We start from the raw sequence: 23,842 nt of genomic DNA, 5'->3' as shown, positions 1-23,842 counted from the left end.
TCCACTCCTTTGATGCATGAAGTTTTTTGTATAAATTGATGCAAAAATTACTAGCACCTATTGCTGGGGTCACAGATGTAAAAAAATGACCTCTACTACTGGCATGCCCACCCACTTTACAACTGTGTAACTAAATTTAAAAATAGGTAAGGGAGAAGCAGGTTAGGATGAAGTACAGGAGAAAGGAAATATCAGAAGACGTTGCAGGGTGATAAAAATGGGTACGTAACATATGCCTTTGTATATTTGAATTTCTGTAGAATATTTTACTTCAATAACTTTTGTCAAATTTGACATAACAGAATGCTTATATTAAAACAGCTGTTTAAAAGTCATGTTAATTTTCTCTCAGATAATAAGCCAAGCTCTGTAGCAACTGCCAAGTGCACTGCCCCTTTAAATGGAGGCGGTCACTTCTCCACACATTCTACTTCCTGTGCCTTGAAAATGAAACTAAGAAGGACAGTTGCTGTTAATGTGGCTCTGTAGTGTTCTTTCTGTGGTTACTTATGACATTTTATTTATTGAGTTTGTTTCAAACTGCAGTGATTCTGGACTGAGGAAACCAGTTCTATTGAGTGTGCATTCACAGAATTCTTAAACTAAATAGAAATTTCTCACCAAAATGCCCAGAGAGACTGTAAAGCTGGTTACTGCTTTTCAAAGAGCCCAAGAATCGAATCTGTGACAACTGAGGCAGGAAACAGACTTCAGGGAAAAAGAAGAGATGCAGAATCTGTGTGCTACAAGCAGGAGAACAAAGCAATGCTGTGCAGAGCACAGACGGAGGCTGGAGTTGTTTTGTCAGGAGGATGAGACGTTTATTTGTGTCCTGTGTGTTCCCAGACATTCCACCCACAGTTTTATGTTCCTGCATGAGTCCGTCAGTGTATATGAGGTAAGGGACACACCTGATGAATATCATTAAGTAGCAGAATTTATGTATGGGTTGTGTTGACACATGAACTTTCTTTCTGAATTTCCATCTGCAAAGTTGTTGGTTCTTTGTTGATTGTTGTGGATGGTGAATACATACACAAAATTCAAAATTTTCAGACACAGATTAGCAGTTTAGACAATGTAGCAGTAACTTCTGTATGTTAAGAATCCACTGTGTATTCGGTTAGTAAGTTAAAGTTCTCCGTGTGAGTATAGAAAATTGTTCTCAAAAGAGTTTGCTGTTTCTTTACTCAGAGGTGTTGTTTTGCTTCGATAGTAAGAAGAGTTTGCTGTCATACTTGTGACAAAATCTTCATGGGTGTTGTTAGGTTACTCAGAGGTGTTATTTTGCTTTGATAGTAACAAGAGTTTGCTGTCATACTAATGACAGAATCTTCATGGGTGCAAATATCCTAGGATTTCATTGACTCATTGACAGGAAAGTTATGCCAGATAGCTCTTATACTGTTATCTGACTGGATAACCAGGACATTAGAACAGAAAGGAGCTGTGCTCACTGTCTGCTTAGACGTTACAAGGACATCTGACGTGTTAGCAGACAAGGCAAAATATATACATTCTGAAGGCTTGGCATTAACTCAAGAGGAAGGAGAGTTCGGGTGATTTTATCTGATTACCTAAACATAAAACATAAGCAGCTATCATGACAGAATACCGACAAAGGTTGTTGAGATAATAGCCGCTTCTGTGGCGTAGAGATATAAAGCCCTGACTATGGGTTTAGTTAGCAGCTCGGGTGACTGCAAGGAGTGATGGGTGTGCCTGTCTTGGTGGGAGGCCACTTGTTGATCACGCTGCCAAAGGGAAGTTGTGGTAGGTACAAAGAGAAGAGTTGCCCAGGACATGGTCAATGAGCATAGCAGGTGGACAAAAGGGAGTGGGTTGGGCATATAAAAGAAAAAAACCCAGATGAGAGCACAGACAGCCAAGCCCCCAGGATGGCATTATAATCCACGACCAGCCCCAGCAATACTGATAGGCCCAGCATGGACATGGGGTAGGGGTCCAGGTTGGTAGTTTGATGTCTGAGGAGACCAAATAAAAAATTGTTGGAATACTAGGATGTGATCACAAACCAAAGCAAGAAGTGTATTATTCTTGTGTACGGGTAGTTGCTAACATCTATTGTAGAGTAAATACAGTCAGTAATGTTCATTGTAGAGTACTATGTACATTTCTGGGGAACTCCTCATTCCATGGGCATAGACTGGACAAAGGCAGTTGAGAAGAAGTTCTCTTATATGGACATTGATGTCCTTCATGTAGTAATATGCACAGTTCTAGAGACCTCATCATTCTAAGACTATAAATTGGAAAGAGGTATATCATAGGAATTTTTCTGAATTGACAATGAAATCTGCTCTGAAATCTATTCATTTCTGGAGACCTCATCTTTCTAATGGCACAAACTAGACTGAAGGTAACAAAATGGTAAATGGTCAGAACCAGAAATAACTGGGATGCACTGAAAAGATTCCCTGCCCCCAACTGCAAGCTGTCGGGAGGCTGATGGTAGGAGATAGCGGTACTGTCCTCATGAATGAATAGTGATACTGCATTTGCAGTTATGGCTGAAGTGCCAAAGTTATCAGTGCATAGTGATTTAACTGTAGCAAACTGCTTCTTACACTAGTAGCAAGCAGCTTGCTACAGTTTCAGAGAAGAGCTTCTTTGGTCTTCAACTTTGAGAAGACTTTTTTTCTAATGCTTCTCAGCTTTGAGTTAAGAGGGTTGGCATTGCCGGAATTTGCACAGGGCACCTAATGACCTAGCTGCAGTTCTGCACAAGTCGCTTGAGGTAAAATAGTGAAAAGAAAATTACATTACACAAAAGTACTGGGACAGTTCAGTTACCTGCCATATGTAGTCAGTTAACAAGATGAGTAACACTTTTTAGTTAACTACTGTAAAAATAAGACAAAAAGCAAATGTTTAATAAAATATACAGGTTTCAGCTGAAAAGTTGTGAGGAATGGGTCTTCAGTGTCTGTCATATTCAGGTGCTTGCTATCTGTTGGTCACTGTATTGCTTTATTAAGTAATTCTCACATTGCAGGCACCAGAGATGACCAAAACATTTGTTTACCCGTTATAGGACTTCTTACTGAGCAGTGGAGTTTCACTAAAATTAGATTTTCATTGCTGTTTTTTTTTTTTTTTTGTGTGGTTGTTTTAAATAATTAATTGTTAGCAGTTTTATGGTTGCATTTCATTTATCAACAACCAAAATAAAGCATTGTGACATCCTGCAGCTTGTCCAGTAAGCAGAGTGGCGACATAATTCCCTAAGTTATGTAATACAAAAAGGAAAATTATAGGAAATTTATGCACAATTCCCATGTATAGACAGCTGTTTTATGCTGATGGGACTAAAGTGTAGTAAGAAAAATGTAAAACTGGGTAAACAAGCTAAAGGGAGGTTAACACATTAGTTTTGTTTACGAAACATTACCTTTCTTTATTTGTTTGTTGGCTAGTTATGCCTAGCCAGGCAATATACACTTACTGTGGAGACATGTGGAGAAAACCTCTATTGGTGGAGTAGGTATCAATTATAGCTGATAGGAATTGAAGTTATAGTATACATATTTTTGTCTCCCTGCAGCTGACCACTGACTTCTCTCCGAAGACTCACCTTACCTTCCTCCTCCCTGGCTTGAACCAACCCACGTTCAAGGCTGGTAAGGAGATCGAGGGCTCTGGTGCAGAATCATGATGCTACTGGGGATTGTGCCCTAACTCCTGCCTCCACAGTGGCATGTTTGCCCTCTTTTTGATGAGTGCCCTTTGGTTGTATGTGTGTGCCCATTGGAAGTACATGTGTGAAGTTTGAATAAGCAACCTCCAAACAAAGTGGATTACCACTTATGCAGCGTGGAGTCCGCCAGGCTCCTGTACTGCTTATTGTAATGAGCCTGGACACGCCAATCTTCACCCTACTGCCCCTCCAGTACCCTTCTGCTAATCCATTCCTGCTTGACTAGCTTCTGCTAGGTTAAGCAGAGAATTCATCTTAGATTTATTCTTTTCATGTTTCAAAACTTTCACTATGTTTGGGTCTTGTGAGGTAAACAGATATGTGTGGAGTCCCACGATTGCAGATCTATACATGTAATCAATTTCAAGGAGGCCCATCCCTTCTTCGGAATGGGGAATACATAATCTTGGTATGCACTTTTTCTGCTTCTTCTTTCGGCTTTTCCCGGTTAGGGGTCGCCACAGTGGATCATCTGTCCGCTCATGATTGGCACGCCAGCCCGGCGCCCAACCTTCCACAGAAGGCACATACACGCATACTCACACCTAGGACCAATTTAGAGTGTCCAGTCCACCTACTGCATATCTTTGGGATGTGGGAGAAAACCGGAGCACCCGGAGGAAACCCACGCGACCACAAGGAGGACATGCAAACTCCGCACAGAAGGCACCCCAATCGAGAATTGAACCAGAGAACCTCTTGCTGTGAGGCAGCAATGCTAACCACTGCACCACCATGGCCGCCCAATCTTGGTATGCACTGATTTTTATAAATCCGTGCATACCAAGTATAAAGCATTAAAGCATAAAGCATCCATCTTCTTTTCCTATCTAATCTACCCAACAGGTTTTGGGGCCAGTCAATCACTCCAAAATTGTAAGTTAGGACAGTAAGAGGAAATTGGTTTATTGCTTTCATTTTGTTCCTAGATGTCAACGCAGTTTTTGGGATTAATTTAACCCTTCTAATGTATTCCTTACTAAGTTTTGTTTGCATTTGTTCATGTTTTATTGTTGATCCTTCATCAGTTCCCAAGTATGTATATGATCCCTCTTGCTGAAGTTCTTTTATATCACATTCTTGCCCAAACTGATGTTTTCCTGGTGCTGCAATTTTCCTGCTTTAAAGGTCACTTTTGCATATTTATCAAGACCAGATGACATTCTTATATCATCCAAAAAAGTTTTGACAACTCGTATTTGTACGTTCAGTTCCTCATCTGATGAGCTATACAGTTTTAAATCATCGACAAAGAGAAAATGAGAAGTCTTTGCACGCTGTTGTTTTCTAGGAGCCAAATTATAGCCATGACCTAAGCTGTTAAGTAGACAGCTTAATGGGTTAAGGGCAAGGCAGAATAGCAGCAGTGACAGGGAGTCACCCTGGAATACCCCCCTTTGAATTTTTATTCCTGGGGTAATACTTTGTCCTTTATCATGGCTTAATTGCAAAGTGATCTGCCACTGTTTCATGGTTACTGTAATGTAGCTGATCAGTGCAGGATGTATCTTATACATTTTTAAGCACACTTTTATCCATGAATGGGGGATACTATCAAATGCTTTTTTGTAGTCAATCCATGCCATACTTAGATTCTTCCCCTTTTTACAGTTCTCCATTATGACTTTATTTATTTAACAACAAATGATCCTTTGTTCCATATGACATTTATTGACATTTTCTTATATTGCCATAATTGAGTTATTTTCCAAATGACTATAAACTGTCAGCATCAGTTCTCGTGTAGAGTTTATACATCATTGGAAGGCAAGTTATTGGTCTATAATTTTTACAGTAGCTTGCAGGCTCACTCTTAAGCAGGAGCATTGTTTTTCCTGTTTGTTAGCCAGGTTGGTGTCTGTTCAGGGTGTGCATATAAATAATTCTTACACATGGCTAAATCTTCGTGCAAAGATATTAATATTTTAACCAGAAGTTAGGTACTGCCTGGGATTTTCCAATTAGAGGTTTTTCTTAACTTTGTTTCAGTCTCTCTGGTTGTTACTTCATCCCATTTCATATCCTGTACCTTTAAACTTCTTATTCTATCTTTTACATCTTCTATCCATTTAGCATCTTTGTTACGTTCTACAGGATCTTCATAGATCCTTCTCTAAAATGTATCTATTTCTTCTTTTTTTTGGGTGGTCTTTCAATTCGTTTTGCCTTTTTTCCCAATTCTCTATAAGACTTTTATGGGTCATCAATAAATTGCTTATTTTTGTAGTTTTCCTTTATATTTATCTGCACATCTTCCAAGTTTTCCACCTGTGCTGATAATGCATGACAGATCCTGATCTGTTTTAATACTGCCGATTGCCTTTATCACATCTACCTTTCTTTGTATTTTGGTTGATTTGTTCCCTCTTCTATACTCCTCCGACACTGACACTTCTTGTCTCATTTGCTTTATAGTTTTCTCTGTTCGATGCTTCCATGATGGTATTTGATTTCTCCCCTTCCTTTCTCTCACTACCCTGTGTTCTTGTGGCAGAACGTTATCAGTTATCAATTTAGCTGCACAGTAATATATAATATTCTGTGTGGCCGATGTTATTTTCACAGTAATGTGTAATATTCTGTGTGACTGATGTTATTTTCACAGTAATATATAATATTCTGTGTGGCTGATGTTATTTTCACAGTAATGTGTAATATTCTGTGTGGCCGATGTTATTTTCATAGTAATGTGTAATATTCTGTGTGGCTGATGTTATTTTCACAGTAATGTGTAATATTCTGTGTGGCTGATGTTATTTTCACAGTAATGTGTAATATTCTGTGCGGCTGATGTTATTTTCACAGTAATGTGTAATATTCTGTGTGGCCGATGTTATTTTCACAGTAATATATAATATTCTGTGTGGCCGATGTTATTTTCACAGTAATGTGTAATATTCTGTGTGGCTGATGTTATTTTCACAGTAATGTATAATATTCTGTGTGGCTGATGTTATTTTCACAGTAATGTGTAATATTCTGTGTGGCTGATGTTATTTTCACAGTAATGTGTAATATTCTGTGTGGCTGATGTTATTTTCACAGTAATATATAATATTCTGTGTGGCCGATGTTATTTTCACAGTAATGTGTAATATTCTGTGTGACTGATGTTATTTTCACAGTAATATATAATATTCTGTGTGGCCGATGTTATTTTCACAGTAATATATAATATTCTGTGTGGCCGGTGTTATTTTCACAGTAATGTGTAATATTCTGTGTGGCTGTTGTTGTTTTCCTTAAGGATATGCATCTAAAATCACAGTCTCCCCTTATTTCTTGAACCCCCCCCCGCTTCATCATCATCCCTTTCCATTTTGAATTATAGTTTTCTGCTTGTGTTATGTATATGAGCCATAACTATGTAGCTCTAAAATAGCCCACCAAATCAGGAAATCTTAATCCACGTTGTGCTTTTGGAAAGATCCACGTATTCCATTTGAGCCTTGCTCTTCTCCCTTCCCAGATAAAATCCTTCAGCTACTGTCCACAACGTATCCTCTGGCTGATACAAGTATGCTTGACCTGTATATAAAACTAAGGAAATAAAAACATTTTCACTGCTTGTATCTTGCTATCCATAGGCCTGCTACCCTTGTGGGCCGTTTTAAGCCTAGCCAATTTCCTTTTTTGTGCTTGAAATAACCTCTCCCATTTGGTTATAGAGTGGCTTTACCTATTCCATGGTTGATAATTATATATTACCACTAATGAGAATAACTGGGAATATACCATCGATAATGTGAGTGAACATTCATGGGATAAAGTGTTTATGAGTTGCATCTGTCCATTACGTACAGGGGCAGTCCTGAGGTATATTTTCTATTTCCCATACATAGATGACCAGTGGTGTTGAACAAGGACAGGGATAAACTATGTTCTATGTGGATGGGGAGTCTATTCGATAGCAGTAATATCCTCTGCAAAATATACCTATCCCTCCAAGCAGTAATGTTGATGGTGCAGAACAGGTTTAGATCCTTCTAATGAGTACTTCTGATAGCATTTGACTTGCTGATGTGCAGTAAATCCATCAGTAATGGTTCAGAGGATATTTTGTACACCAGACACAAGTCTTCTCTTAGCAGTCTATAGGATACCGAGTATAGTGAAAGAGCTTTGAGTCAGTCCATGTAGGACATGTTGTTTAGACATTGTATCCTTTTAATAAGCTATTTCTGCAGGCATTCCAGTTGTTGCACATGTCAGAATAGATACATGCCAAAGGGGGCATTATATTCAGTGACTGGCATAATGAAGGCTGGTTAAAGTGGGGCAGTGACATCCCTAGATCAGGTCACATTACATTTTTAATCCATACTACTAAATACTTCATTTTATCATGTCCCCTTAAATATGGGTATTACTGGACCAATTCATGTGCAAGTACATAGCTTACAGTTATAGCCTTTGTTTTATGTTCATTAGTATTATATCCTGAAAAGAATTAAAACTGTCTCAAGATGTTCCACAACACTGAGATGGCCTTTTCTGGTTTTATTAGGTACAAAATGATATTGCCTGCAAATACAGATAATTTTCTTGATTACCATACCAATTATATCATTGAGTTTGAGTCCTTTATTTTCTTTGCAATTAGAGGGCACCCCTGCATAATTTCTCTGTTCAGATATAACTTGTCAGAAAGGAACCGTCTCACTTTAATTTTTGCCTCTCATCCCTCATGTCAACCTTATTATTGTAGCAGGGAATGCGACTGCTTCCATTTCCCTGCTCATCAAATCCTAGCTTACTCTAGCGAATATTTTTTCTACATGAAGACCCACCAACAACAGTGGTAGTTTTTTTACACGCTGCTTCCTTTCAGATCATCATTGTTCTGTTAACGTAAAATGTTTGCCTCCCATCCACAAAATCAGACTGATGCATATCTATCAATTTTTGGCAACACCTTTACCATTCTTTTAGCTCATATAGACTTAAACATGTTTTAATCATGGTTTCAAATTACACTGAGCCTGTGTCTGATGTGTCTTTGCTCTGTTTAGGTATTGCAGCCATCACAACTTTCTTCCAGGATGCTGGCAGTTCCCGTCCTTTTAAAATACTGTTAAAACATCCAGATCTTAATCACTTTCTTCCCTCCTACCTTTCAAACTTCCACAGAATTATCATCTATTCCTGGAGACTTTCAGGCAGATTGATTGATTGTACATCATCATTTTTATCATATCTCCTCCAAGCTTAACTCTTCTGTTGGCATACTTAAGTCTTCCATAAATATTTCAATTTGTGTTTTATTTCTTGATTTTTCACATTTCTCCACTTTATATACATTTTCATAATATTTCTGAAATATCTGCAATACCTCTATAGGATCAATGGTTGTATTTCTTGTTACAGGTTTCCTAAGTTTCGCAACAACCCATTCCACTTTCTGTTGTCTTAAGTCATTGTGCTGAAAGTTTTTGTGCTCTGGAGTTGTTATCAAAAACAGTTCCTTAACAACAGTCTTTCTAAACTCATGCATGTTATCTGGCTACTCCCTTATTTTCTCTTTAGCATTTGCAATTGTGCCTCTTCTTGTTCTGTGAGTTTTCACTTGTTCTGCAGTACTTTAACCTTTGTCAGCCAATCTAAATAATTCTTGTTACTCTTTAACCATGTCTTTTTTTTGTTTTATTTCTACCCAATTGATAAACTCTGCTTTTATTTTATTCTACTCACTAGAAATAATTTCTGAAGAAATTTCTGTCTTCCCTAATAACTCTTGAATAATTTCTACTACCCATTCCTTAATTTCCTCTCTTTTTAATAACTAGATGGGGAAGTGCTAGTGTCTCATTTTTACCTCTTTACCCTGCATATTTATCTTAGTTGTTTTTGGCACATGATCTGAAATAGTTATTGGATGTGTGTTGAAGCTTTTGATTAAATGTACATGTCAAAAATAATTTCTGTCTAGTCTAGCTCCATTATCTTACCTTGGAAGATAATATGTCCATTCTCCCTGAGTTTCTACTACTGAAATCATATCTTCCATAACAAATATTTTTATAAATTTATTCAGAAATCTATCCTCTTTTGCTATATGTTCCATTCTAGGTTCCCCAGATTCATCCTTACCGATGTAAATCCAAATCCTGTCCTGTCTATAAGTAATATTCCCTGCTGAAAGCTGACTATTTCTCCCAATTTTTCCTAAGCTCCATAATAGCAGTTTTAGGTGGAATATAACTACATGCCAGCGTTATCCTCCTGCCTTGTCAGTAGCCCCATACTACCACAAAGCAACCATTATTATAATTTTTCCAGCTCTACCACCATTGGAGCTCCTCTAGCAATTAGTATGTGTTTTCCCCTTTTTCTTTGTCAGTGCTACTCTGATGAATATCCCTTCTGAAATCCTTTCTTTATCAAATTCACATGTTCATTTCTTTTGAAGTATGTCTCCTTTAGCATTTGCTATTTGCATTCTGTATTTTTCTTAACATAATTCAATATTCTTTCCTTTTTGTTTATACCATTGAGGCCATTCATGTTCAAAAATAATATGTTTAATATAATTATTATGACAAGAAGTTATTATTCCCACCTTATTATATATGGTAGTTTTTTTATATATGTCCGTTTCCAGGTTTTGTGTTACATCCACCAACTAATGTTTGGCAGGTTGATCTTTTAAACAGTTGTTTCTTGTCATCTTCATTTGAACCATTGTCATATTTTAAATTAGTCTTTGTTTTATTGAAAGCCATTAAAATACTCCTAGAATGTATTAACTTAAAACAAATATGCAAAACTATGTACATCTTCAAATAATGCAGTTTAACCTTTCTGATGAGAACAATTGTCCCAAATCAACAGCTATACATACAGGCAAAGTCTAACCTAAAATTAAGGTTATCCTTGCTAAGATGCATGTTACAACCTGTGTTATTACGTACACTAATTGCTGTCGGTTCTTGTCTTATCTGTATTCTCCTTGCACATGTGAAAAATAACTTGTATGTTTTCAGAAAACATTGCTAGTTCTGGCTTTTATTGCAGCATGTTTTCATGGAAATACAAGAATAAAATGTACATCTGCCCTCAACTGTATACATCTCAAACTTATCATTTATTTGCTAAACAAAAACTTTTCATTAGATTATTTATTTGCTTTCACAAAAAATTCACTTAAGCAAAAGTAAAATAAAAATGTATCAATTCTACATAAATTATAATGTGTGGGCTTTTACACCTCACCCCCACCCAAGATTACAGCATGTTAACTTAAACATGCTTTTGTCCATCCTTTCATCTCTGTTTACACTGTAATGCGTACATGTTTAAAACTAAACAAGAAGAAAAAGGCACTTGCTTACTTTAATATCTCTGTTGCATACAATAACCAAAAATACGCTGCTATATAACATGCAAATTGTCCATCCTTTCATCTCTGTTTACACTGTAATGCGTACATGTTTAAAACTAAACAAGAAGAAAAAGGCACTTGCTTACTTTAATATCTCTGTTGCATACAATAACCAAAAATACTCTGCTATATAACATGCAAATTTATATCAAGAAATACTTAAGTTACTTTTTTCTTTTCCTTCAGTGTCCTTCCAAATATTAATTACATGAAGTGGGGCATGCTTTTCAGTCCCCTACAAGTTTAACAAAGTCAACAGAAGTCCAGTCTTTCCCTTTTTTCTTGCAAAGCAATATTTCATAAATGTGATTGATGCTTTATAATCTCACATTTATTCACTAATTTCAGTGTTGCTGGTCTTCCTGTTCATCTCAATCTCCCATCCCCAGACTAAGTTCAAGGAACTCTTGATTTTTCCTGTTGACTGGTGTGCTTTTTTGTGTCTGAAGCATTTTCATTTGGAACATTGAGAAAGGTTTCACTTGCAAAGTCTCATTATGAGCTCTGTTATCAGAAGAATGAGAAACAGATTCCCCTTCTGTTTTTTGGCTTACATTTTGTTCAACAACTTTTGCATTTCCTCCACAGCCTGTTCTTCATCAAAAGTGGCTTTGATCCTCCAGGAGACAGCTGGCTTCAACAGTTAGTCTCATACCTGCCTCTCAACATTCTCTGATTGATGGGATGTATTTACTTCTCTTCTGTCAAATATACATTTAATAAACATTTCCACAAACACTTTACTTTCTCCAGGTTTATTACTTTGCCCTTTGGACACAGTTTTGTCAGGATCAATTTTTTTTTTGGTGGTATGATTGCATCTTTACTAATGCAGATCTTAGCTGTTTTTTTCATTGTCAGGTTTGGAGCATACATATGATATGCCCTGAAGTTAACTCATGCTGTGGAATATTAGTAGACTTGCTTATTTGTGCTTGACATGGTTAACAGACCACGATGCTTTGCCAGAGATGGCCTGCACCTGTCACCCCTGGGATTCCGGATACTGGCTAAGGCTCTTGCCATCCCATAGTGTCTTTTTTAGGCAAGGTTCAAATGACAAATTCACCACCATAACAGGAACAGCAAGCAAAAACTGAGGGTAATGCTACTCAGTGCTAGAAGTCTAAATCTCAAAATGCACTCACTCAAGGCACTCCTTAAAATGGAGAACATTGATATCTGTGCAGTGACTGAGACCTGGTTCAAAGCTCTGGAGAGCACCCCTGCATTACCAGATTATAAGTCATACCACACTGTTCGGCATATAACCTGGACCAGAACACCAAAAGCAGAGGTGTGTCCATATTCATTAAGGATATCCACACCTCCAGACTAGTTGCACAGCATAATGCAGCCGAGGTTATCCAAGTGCAACTAACTCTGGGCAAAACTGCAATCCAAATTGTAGCTTGCTACAGATCCCCACCATGCCCCAAGATTCCCACTCCTCTTTTCTTGATATACTGGAAAATATTAGGGTTCAATCAAACACCCTAATAATGGTCGATTTCAACTATCCCACCATTAACTGGGAAAACTACTCCTGTACCAACACCTTCGCACAATGTTTTCTGGAATTCATAAATTCCAATCCCCTGGATCACTTATCCACACCCCCAGGCAACAATATCCTAGACTTAGTCATTACCGACATGAGTGACCAGTGTTCCACACCTGAAATCAATTCCTCGTTGGTCAGATCCGACCATAAGCTAATCACCCTAGATATCCGCATCCCACCCACCATTAAAGAAACCACGGTAAAAAATTTCTCCAAAGCCAACTTCATGCTTCATAAGACAGAAGTGGCGACCTTCATCACATCCATGCAGATTGACAATACAGTTATGACTACTAAATCCTACACAAATGCACCATATAAGCACTTACACGAGTGCATGGATCGTGCTATCCCAAACAGAATCAAGGCGCTAGCCTCCAAAAAAAAAAGCCAATCTGGTGGTCCTCTGCTATAAACAAACTCTACAATAGAAAGAAGAAACTGTTGCAAATCCCATGAGTGGAGGAGCTGGCTGGTCAGCCTCAGTAAGAAGTTGAAATCCCTGATAAGGTCCTCCAAAGCTAGCTACAAAAACAAAATTGCCAGTGATTCTAAGGGCAACCACAAAGCATTCCATAGCTATGTCAAAATTTCAGTGGCAGCACCCAGATCTGCTCTGAGTTACAGCACAACGGCATGAAAATTACAAAACCAACTGATATTGCCAACATCCTGCAGATAGATTTAATGCTAACTTTACCCCCCCCCCCCCTCACTCCATAAAGGGCCCATATCTATACAGGAAGAATGCAGAGTACCTGTAATCACATCTATGCAGGTAAAGCTACACTCTTTAAAACCAAAACCACAGCATCCATGGGACCAGACAACATCCCAGACTGCATTTTACACGAACTTTAGAACGAGCTGGCTCCCCACCTAAGCACCGCGTTCGATCATAGTCTCATGTCAGGCTTTGTGCCCACTGAATGGGCACAGCAACAGTTATCCTACTCCACAAAGGGAGAGCCACCACTGATCCTGGGAACTATCGCCCTATTAGCCTGACGAGCCTGGTCTGCAAGGCCATGGAACGTATCATCATGGAACTCATAAGCAAAGACATTGGTACCCTCCAAACTCTGGAACCCAACCAGTTTGGGTTTGTGAAAGGCAGATCATGCCTTCTGAACCTGATCGACTTCTTTGAGGCAGTCACCAAAGCCGTAGACTAGGGTAAGGTGGTTCACACAGCCTATCTTGACCTCGCCAAGGCTTTTGACACCATCCACCATTCTGGAATTAAAGATAAACTCACTAAACTAGGTATAAATCCCTACGTCACAAGATGGGTTGCCAACTAGCTCACTGACAGAACCCACACTGTAAAAGTTGTAGACTTCAAATCTGATTTCAAACCAGTGACAAGTGGAGTACCACAGGGTTCAGTCCTGGGACATTTCCTGTTTGGTATCTACTTCTCTGAAGTACAGGCTAACGAAGTTCACAGATGACTGCAAACTAGGAGCCATAGTCAAGTCCCTAAATGATGTGGACATCCTACAGAAGGGCCTCACTGAGACAGATGCCTGGTGTCAGAGGCATGGCGTCAAGCTCAATGCCAAAAAGTGCAGTGTCATCCCCTTTGATAAAAACTCTGTACCCATGAACTACCACATAAACAGCAGTCTATTTAATGCTGAATGTGTGATGAGACCTTGAGACCCAGGTGGACAGTAGTCTCTCCTTTGATAATCACATCGCCACAGTAGTCAGGAAATCCTTCTATGTGGCACACCTCATCACAAAAGGGTTCTCATCCAGGAAAAAAAGAGGTCATTGTTCCTCTCTACTCAGCACTCATTAGACCCATTATAGAGTACAACGCCCCTTTTGGAATGTACCTCACAAGACATCTGCAGCAGCTGGAAAGGCCACAGAAGTACCTCACAAAGAGGATTACTGACCTGAAACAGAACTGTCTCAAAAAACTCCAGCTTTACTCTGTAGCATATTGCTTACTCCGAGAAGATCTCTGCCTAACATATAAAGCTATGTGAAACCCAGAGCTGTTGGACATGCTACACCTTAAGAAATCCCATCCCTCCGAGCTACACGCTTTAGAGACCTAAACCTTGTCACCACAATAAACAGGACATGCTGGAGTGATAGAGTCCTGTTCCAGAGACTTCCTATACTCTGTAACAAGCTACCCATCTATGTCAAGCAAACTTCCTCATTAGTACTCTTCAAGAAATATCTTGATGAGTGGATGGGAAATAAGAAATACACCCCAGGGATCACTTCTACGGCTCTGCTTGACAGGGGCACAGGAAATTAACTTTCTTGGGTGGAGTAAGCCAAGGAACTTTGTTTGCTAGCTTACTTAGGCCCTTAGGCCCTTAGGCCAATAGCCTAGTACCTACCTATGAACCTATAAAATTAATACAGTGTTTTCCTTCGAGTTTCTCTGGTACAGTAGAAAATCTCAGTCTTTCCCTGTGTTCTCTGTGCTCTCTCTCTACCATTTTGTGAAACAGCTGCTCTTGATCTCATTTTGACCTCCGATTTTTGCATTTTTATAAATTCATCTGAAAAGCTGTTTAAAAAATGTTTTCATTAATCAAGTCTTTGTTGTTTAAGTTGATGTACTTCTTCAATGTTTCATTATTTTATTCAGCTCTAAGCACATTTGATTTTTTTCCTCTAGATTACTGGAAGCTATGTCTTCCTCCAGAGCTGGAGCTTGAACTGCTTTTCGCTGGACAGGTGCAGGATTCATCCTAGGCATTGTTCTGTCTTCACCTTTTCTAGTTGATTTTCCTTCAGGCTCTCTAAGTTACTTTGCTGGTGTCCAGGAAGCATATTTACTAGCCAGTGACTGAATTCACTAAATCTGGCAGAGTTACTGACCCCTAACTCTCTCTCTTTTCACTTCGGGAAAGCTGAAGTTAAGCATCAGTGTTCAGCCATTTTGAAAGTCCAGGGTGGTGGCATCTTAAATGTAATATAAGGAAATCTTATTTGCAGATGTTAGTATGGCTGCCTGAACAGCTGTCCTCAGGCAGGTGTATACTGTAAAAAACAGGAATTTAGAAAGCACAGGTGTAATACAAGCTTACGCTGGATGATGCTCGAGAGTAAGTGGTGCTACACTGCTAGAATCGATATCTTAAGTCAGATAAAGACATGAGTAAGACAGTGATCATGAGGTCATAAAGCATTGCTTAATTTTGTTCCTGACTAGGAGACCTGGAGAACTCTGGCTGCAGTTTTCTTCTTATTGATTGCTTGTCCCCCTTCATTCTGATTGCATGAAAGAAGTCACTCATATTCCGAAGCATTTTACTTACACTGAACATTTAACTTGGGATTAAAGGATGTGGTCTTCTTTTACAAAATGTTATTATATGAGGTTTTGGACAATGTAATGCTGGAGTAGTGGGGTCCACAGCCTGTCTGACAGGCAGTGAAATGGCTGATGACCTCCTGGCCACTGGTCTGTCTATTACCTAATTCTTTGTCTGTGTAGGACTCTGCTACACTAGGCAACTGTTTACAGTTTTGTTTCTCAGTGTATGTTCTCACTTTAGTGGTGGTAGTTGTTGCATGGTAGCATTAACTGCTGTTCAGGATTTAACCTTCTGCTACCCTACAGTTTAGGATTAAATGATGTACAAAGCATGCACTGTACAGTGTAGTTCATAAAATAGATCATTTTGTATATCCATCACTTTTGGTTCTTAAGTACACAGCTCTGTATGTCTGCCCACTGTGTCCATTCTAGCATACTAATTTATGTAAAGTGATCACAATATTTTTGCAGTCCATGTCTCTGATTGAATGTATATTTTATTATTCATAGGAGAAACTTAAAACAGCCTTATCGTCCCTGCAATTAAAAGTCAATGATCTTAAAGATTTGAAAAACAAGAATGAGAAGGAATTCCTGGACATACATGTAAGTAAACTGATTAGTAGTTGTTCTGCACGTCTTGAATGCAAATAGTAAGTAGCAAAATCACTGAAGCATCTGCTTTACCTTGCAAGTCTGTCTCCCGTTAGTTTAAAACTAATTTCATGGCATAAACATGTTACTAGTTGTGAGTGAATAGAGACTGAGAGAGGTTTACTGCCATTGGCATAGTTCATGATTTTAGACTAATAGTTCTTTGTTTTGGACCCTAAGGAATTGTGAAATTATACTGTTGCCAAGTAAGACAGCTACTCAGAGGCACTATTTAAAGATTATTTTAGCATTTTTTTATTGGATCCATTTGTGTGAAAATTATTTTAATGGGACAATTAATACAATAAATAAAGTTATCTATTTTAAATTGTAGTGATCATTTAAACACTGTGAGCAGGACCATTATAGTGTATGAAAAAAAGTAACAGTTGTCTTATCCTACAAATAGTTTTAATTGAGCCTTTAAATCAGATTATAGTGCTCACTGGGTAGCCGAAGGGTCCGAGGTCAGTGCTGTTGCTTCACAGCCCTTGGTTCTCCAGTGCAATGGGGACCTTTTTTTGCAGAGTATGTAAATCCTCCTTTTATCCTTCACAGTTTTTGCTGGGTGCCTTTTTTCTTCCCACATTGCAAAGACATACAGGTATTTGAATTTTCACCCCTCCAAATATGTGTGCATCCTGTGATGGGCTGGTATGTTGTTCTCTGCATTACACCTGTTAATTGTTGGCACAAGCTGTATCTCCTCAGTAATTCTGAATTGGATGTCATGAATATCAGAAAATGTATGAGTGCTAGAAGTTTCATAATTCTCAGTGGGTATTAAAGCTGGAGTCTTTACAAAGCTTAGAAGTACGAGTACTTTTTCAAGGAATATATAATCCTCATGGTAATTCATAACATATGGGTGTACTTAACTTGTGAATCACCATTTTCCAAGGGGTTTCATCTGATACCTGATGAGAGCCGATATTTATCTTATTCTGGCTTTTATCCTAATGTTAACTGATTCATATGGATCTGCTAAGAGGACTATGTTCAAAACTTGCTAACTCATAGTGGTGAAGAACTATGTTTGTAAAAGTGCAGTCATACCAGCAGAAAGAGTAGATCCTGACAATACTGTGGCAGAAGGGAAAGTATGAAAATATTGGAGACAGTGAAAAATAAAGCTGGAAATCATAGGACAGAACAGAAAGCAGCCTCCCTAACAGCCTGAATACTTTAATGCATAATATACAATTTAGTTTTATTTAAATATAGCCACTGGTGTTTTCTTTTGTTTTGTTTTTTTTTTTTTTTTTTTTTTTTTGCTGAGGCTAAAAGTTAAGGTTTTCTAAAACTATACAAGCTGTTTTTTCAACAGAGATAAGAAAAGAACAGACACCAGTCAAAGTGGCAACATGGGCTATAACTTGCTTTTTAACATGGGTAACCTTAAGTTTAGGATAGGTAATGCCTGTGGGTGCAGCCATTGATTTTGGGCAATTAATTGTATATGAAGGTTTAAACATGTTTTAAAGATGTACACAGCTGTGTGTTCTAAGTTAACAGGGGATGGGGATGTTCTAAAATATATTTTTTGAGAGTTTCCATTCAAACAAAAAATCTTGAAAGATGTAACGTAGATTGAAATGGAGATGAGAAGAAACGACTGTGTAAAATGCCAACCTTTTATTGTGGTGGTTATACTAAAGGTTATATGAAAGAATATTGAATTCTATTAAGAAATGCAGAGTGCAAATACCAATGTTGCTGGAAACGCATTTGGAAATATATGAGCATGTGAATTTGACAAATGATTCCAGGAAAGATATTCAGCAGAAGATCCACTCCAGATGAAAAGGAGAGGAATAATATTGATAGCTAGAGGGGCTTCAGTAGTGATAGAAAAGGGGAAGAAGGCAGTAATACTAGATCTATGGTAGGAAGGTGCTATTCGCAAGGGAGGATTACGCCTGCACACTGAGGAGCGTATGAACATTTTGGAAGAAATAAGCTTTCAGCAGGGAATATTACTTATAGGTGAGGACTGGAACTTTATTTTTAATAATGAGAATGTATCGGGGGACCTTAATGGGAAAATATAACAAAAGAGGGTAGATTTATGAAGACATTCATGAAAATATTTGGTATGGATGACATGAATTCAGCAGTAGGAGATCTGACAGAGTTTACATTTTATTCCACAACATATCATAGCTGGGCTAGAGTTGATAGAAATTCTGTTTCACAGTACCATATGCATTTGATTGAAAGTTTTGACACTTATCCAAAAAATGATTTGGATCATGTACCTATAAAATCTAAGGTAAAGATGCAGGATAATGAAGTAAAAATGAGACACTAGCATGTTACAAACTGTGAGCTGAAAAGAGAGGAACGGAAGGCATGTGTAGTGGAAATTATTTCAGAGTTATCAGGGAAGTTAGAAATATCTTCAGAAGTTATAGCTCATGTGTGGGATAAAATGAAAATGGAGTTTAAAACTTGAATAAAATAAAAGGGAGAGAGAGATTTGGTTACAAAGTAATATGAACAAAGTAATATGAGTTATTTGGAGGGGATGACAAAAGATAAAGTGTTGCAGATTAAGGGGAGTCTTACAGAAAAAGATGAGGTGCAATTACAGAGTGCTAAAGAGGACATAAGAGAGTATCTGGGTAATATACATGAGTAAGAGTATAAAAAGCTTGCTGTTAAGCAACTATTTTTTATAAGAATTCCAGAGCATATATCTTTTGCCACAACGACTTGCGCAATAGAAAGTAGAAAAGGTTGTAGCCAGACTTAGGGAGTCTATAACATGAAATATAACCAAAGATGTTGTAGAGGAATTAGAGATGCTTCAGAAATGTGTATGAAAATTTGTATAAAGCAGAGGAATATTGAAATCAAGAAAAAACAGAAATGAAAATGTTCATGGAAGCCATAAATATGCTCAACAACTAATAGTTAAGATACGTGAGGATGACATAAAAAGGGTGATGTATAATCAGTTTGCAGGAGAGTCTGAAACAGATGGTATTCCTGTGGATGTTTGGAAGTTAGGAGGGAAGACAGTGATAAAGATCTGGAAGATTTTTAACAGTATTTTAAAGGGAGGGAAAGCACCAACATCTCGGAAGAAAGCAGTGGTGGTTGTATTGTCTAAAAATGGTAAAGACGTATCTGGCCCAAGTTGATATAGACCTATTTCAATTTTAAACCATGATTATAAAGTATTCATGTTTATACGAGATAAAAAAATGGCAAAAGTGTTGTCAAAATTGGTAAATATGGATCAATGTGTTTTGTGTGGGGAAGGGGAACGGCTCATATTAACAGAACAGTGATGACCCAGAGCGAAGCAGAATGTAAGAAAAATACTGCTGTTGTTGGTGCATCTTGATGCTGAGAAAGCATTCAACACAGTAAGCTGAGATTTTGAGTAGTCCAATGGAGGTATTTGCATTCCCTGATACAGCAGTAAGGTTTACTAGGAGGATATATGAATGATCAGAGCCAAGAATTAAAATGGGACAGTTCCTCTCTGATAAGTTGTGTTTGAACAGATGAACCAGGCAGAGGTGCCCTCTTTCTCTTCAGTTATTTGCTTTATGTTTATAGCAATTGGCAAAGAAAATAAGGGACTTAGAAATTCAATGTTATCGTTGGTATGACAGCCAGGAAAAGTTGACGTTATTTGCAAATGATATTATTTTGTATCTGATAAATCCATAGATGGACATCTTAGTGCTGTGGAACATTTTGTAACAGTTTCAAGTCTTTTGGGGATATAAAATGAATGAAGATAAAACAAAGAGCATAGTTGTAAACTATGTACCCACTCAAAAATTGGTTCACCTACACCAATATTTATGGGGACATGATAAGATGAAATATTTAGGAGTATGGAATAAAAAGGCTGCTAAGGATATGTGGAAGACACTAAACAAAAGATCATACAAAAATTTTGAAACTGAATGCTCTTGTTTATGGACAGGAATAGTAAGACACAAGCACTGAAAATGTTTTTAGTTCCCTTAGCTATATATATGCGCCCGCCATGTTTTTCTCAACCAGAGGAGAGGTTGTGGGCAATAATTAATAAAGAGTTGAAGGAATTTATCTGGGAGGGGAAGAAGGCAACAGTGATCATTCCAATAGAACAATGTGGTTTAGGATTGCCTGATTTAAAGGGATATTTTAGAGCTATAATGTTAAGGTTCACATAAATAACACAAGCAGAATGTTGTAATTCAAAGTGGAAAGGGATGAGGATAAATCAGGGAGAAATTCAAGAAATAAGGCGAGAGTGGGATTTTGGATCCAGATACTTAATAGTAACAATAATACATAACATTATATTCATAAAGTAGCACAAAGTATTCTAAGAAATAAATCATCATGAGACTAGAGAAACGTGATTTTTGCTAATAGAAATGACTGCAAGTAGAAGTGTAGAAAATTAGCTAGAGGTAGATGGACTTGGGATTACTTGAAAGAAACTGGCAAAGGAACTAAGGTATTGGGAGCTAATAAGTAAAGAAGAAAAGGTAATGGTGTTGGACAAGACCAAGAAGATATCTGGACTGTAGGCTAGAGACTGACTTCCCTACCAGGGATTGATACTGGATTATAGGCAAGAGAAAAGGATAGGAGAAATCTAAGTGAAAGACCTGCTCTGGTAGAGTTTTTAGTTAAATCTGGAACAGAATCTCCTGTTAAAAACAGCATAATTACTATATTACATGATAACTATAAGAATAAATCAGAAGAGGATAGAAAAGATTGGGAAGAGAGCCTGGAAAACCAATTTACAAGGGAACAATAGGCGGACATATCTATTGCTACCAAGTATGCAACGAAGTCCAGAAAGTTTATGATTTTCACTTGGAAGTATTTGCATAGGTATTTTTCATACCCTAAGCAGACATCTAAGAATTTTTTTCTTGGGTAGATAACAATTGTTGGATATGTAATGGGGAAGAAGAAGTAACTAGAAACATGTTTTGGGAGTGTAACGAGCTGGAAGATTTTAAAAATTCCCCGGATAGTACTCTGTTAGAAATAATGGGTGAGTAAATGGCTGTAACTAAGGAAATGATTCTTTTAAGCTGGGTCATAGGACCTGAATTGTCTAGACACATGTTAAATTTAGTTCTTGGGTGGCCAAGGTGGTGCAGGGCTTAGCATTGCTGCCTTACAGCAAGAGGTTCTCTGGTTCAAATCTCGGCTGGGGTGCCTTCTGTGCGGAGTCTGCTGTCCTCCCTGTGGTTACTTTGGTTTCCTCCAGGTGCTCCAGTTTCCTGTCACCATCTCAAAAACACGCTGTAGGTGGATTGGGCACTCTAAATTGACCCTAGGTGTGTGTGTGTGCGTGTATGTGCCTTCTGTGGAAAGTTGGGCGCCGGGCTGGCAACCTCATTCTGCAGACCTTTGTTCCACTGTGGCAACCCCTAACTGGGATAAGCCGAAAAGAGATGATGAATGATGGCTGCCCAAAAACAATTACTAGGAAATTGAAATCAATGTCTAAACCAGCAATGTTTGAAGGATTGAATAATTTAAGAGTGAAAAGAATTCATGGGAGATCTTTGGTAAAGTGAAGGAGCAAGTTGCATAGAAATAAATGAATGTTACAGCAACAGTACATGCAGAATGATGTTTAGGAGGAAGAAAGTGAGGTTTGAGGGAAGGCAGAAACTGAGCAAATTATGTAATGTTGGACTAATCACTTTTCATTTTTTATGACTGTATGTACTGTAAGTAAAAGGAAAAAAATGTTAATATGGCTTGTTTTCTGTTCATGCTTGTTTATGTCGTATGTAAAAAAATTAATAAATGGGTTGAAAAAAATAAGGACTCCTATGGGTCCATTATGAGAAAATTAACTATGGGAAATGGGAATCTGAGAAATAAAAGCCAGCCAGTTAGTTGTTGATGACATATTCAGTAATAGTCCCAACATGCTATATAATTAGCATTGACTGATGGCTATTTTCAGTTCTTTACGGTAAGAGAAAAATGCATGCATTATATTAACGTTCACCGATTCCAAAGGCTGTGCAATTTACTGACACTTAACAAGCTTGATCCCTATAACCCTATGTTGATGTGTACCAATTCCCGTCTATGTATCAAGATTATTTTTAAAGGAAGTTAGTGACTGACTTCAGACTGCAAGGAGAAGCTTGTTTCATAATTTTGACAGGCAGTGATACATGCCATATTTCTTTAAATGACATTTATTTTTAGCAGTGGGGGTACCCCAATTTCATTTTGGCTTTTTCATTAGAGTGCATTCCAGGAAATATACTTTCAGAAGAATTGGATTCTGTGTTGTATTTAACAGCCAGCTTGAAGTTGCCTCTTTGTAATCTGTAAGAAACAGGATACAGTGATCGTTCTTGAAAGCTTTCTGTGTAGCATAGATTTTTCAACCCTTTGATTTTCACAATTATACATCAAGCACATGTACAGGTGGGTATGTTTGGATGGTATGTTGAGGAGCAGGCAGTTGAAATACATGACTGTAGCAATTTGAACTCTTCTTTCATCCCAATTTAACACGATAGAGGTAAACTCCTTCTCTGGTGGGGTAGGGAGGCAGGTGGTGTTCCCAGACAGGATTTATGTATCCTGTCAAATGTTTGCTTTGTTAGTTTATTGTGAGCTAATGTTTTGTCATCTTTGAGCAGAAAGCTTTGGGCATGATTTGCGTCTTCCTTGAAAGAAAAGAAGATGAGTGAAATTCTTTACTCATGATTCTTGTTCATGCTGCCATTGGATCAAAGTGTTCTGAAAATGCTTTAAAATGTACCTTGGAGCATCTATAACCCCGTGGTAGTTCTTGGGGGTCCCCAGATCCATGGCTTTAACTCAGTTATTTCCTACACAGTTACTGTGATGTCTTGGCCAGGGAGGTTGTGTTGAAAGGGTGCAAGAAAAGAGTAAAGTTAAATAGCAGCACTGAATTTCTTTTCTTAATCGTATGTTTTGCTCAAGGGATCTTTGCGAGAAAATGTTGTAAAAAAGATAAAGCATACAAAAAATTTGGCTTCTTGAAAGTGTTGACGAGTAAGGTAAAATATGATAAAATGAAAAAAAAAAGTAATGTGGGTGGTGTGGGGAGCATGGAATGGGGAGAAACTTGGAGTAAGGCACTGGAGGAGGGCTTGGTGGATGTATGTGCATGCATGGTAGTGAAGTAGTAGGCCTTGGGGGTGTCATGGAATCATTTCAACTAAAGTTAGCCCTGTACATAAGGATTTTGTAATGTAGCAT

The 23,842-nt window shown here is 37.9% G+C and overlaps 1 protein-coding gene across 1 annotated transcript in view; it reads left to right on the top strand.

Moving 5' to 3' along the window:
- The first annotated feature begins 481 nt into the window (after positions 1–481).
- Positions 482–23,842, top strand: part of LOC122814463 (tripartite motif-containing protein 5-like) — a 73,131-nt gene continuing 49,770 nt past the window's right edge. The window contains exons 1-2 of the mRNA XM_044087042.1: positions 482–898; positions 16,469–16,564. Of these exons, the coding sequence (XP_043942977.1) occupies positions 728–898; positions 16,469–16,564 (267 nt within the window). The 5' untranslated portion in view covers positions 482–727. The remainder of the gene's footprint in view (positions 899–16,468; positions 16,565–23,842) is intronic.

This window comes from Protopterus annectens, chromosome 10.part0 (assembly GCF_019279795.1).
Source record: "Protopterus annectens isolate FY-2018-M chromosome 10.part0, PAN1.0, whole genome shotgun sequence".
Taxonomy (NCBI): Eukaryota; Metazoa; Chordata; order Ceratodontiformes; family Protopteridae; genus Protopterus; species Protopterus annectens.
This window is presented reverse-complemented; position numbering and strand designations above follow the sequence as displayed.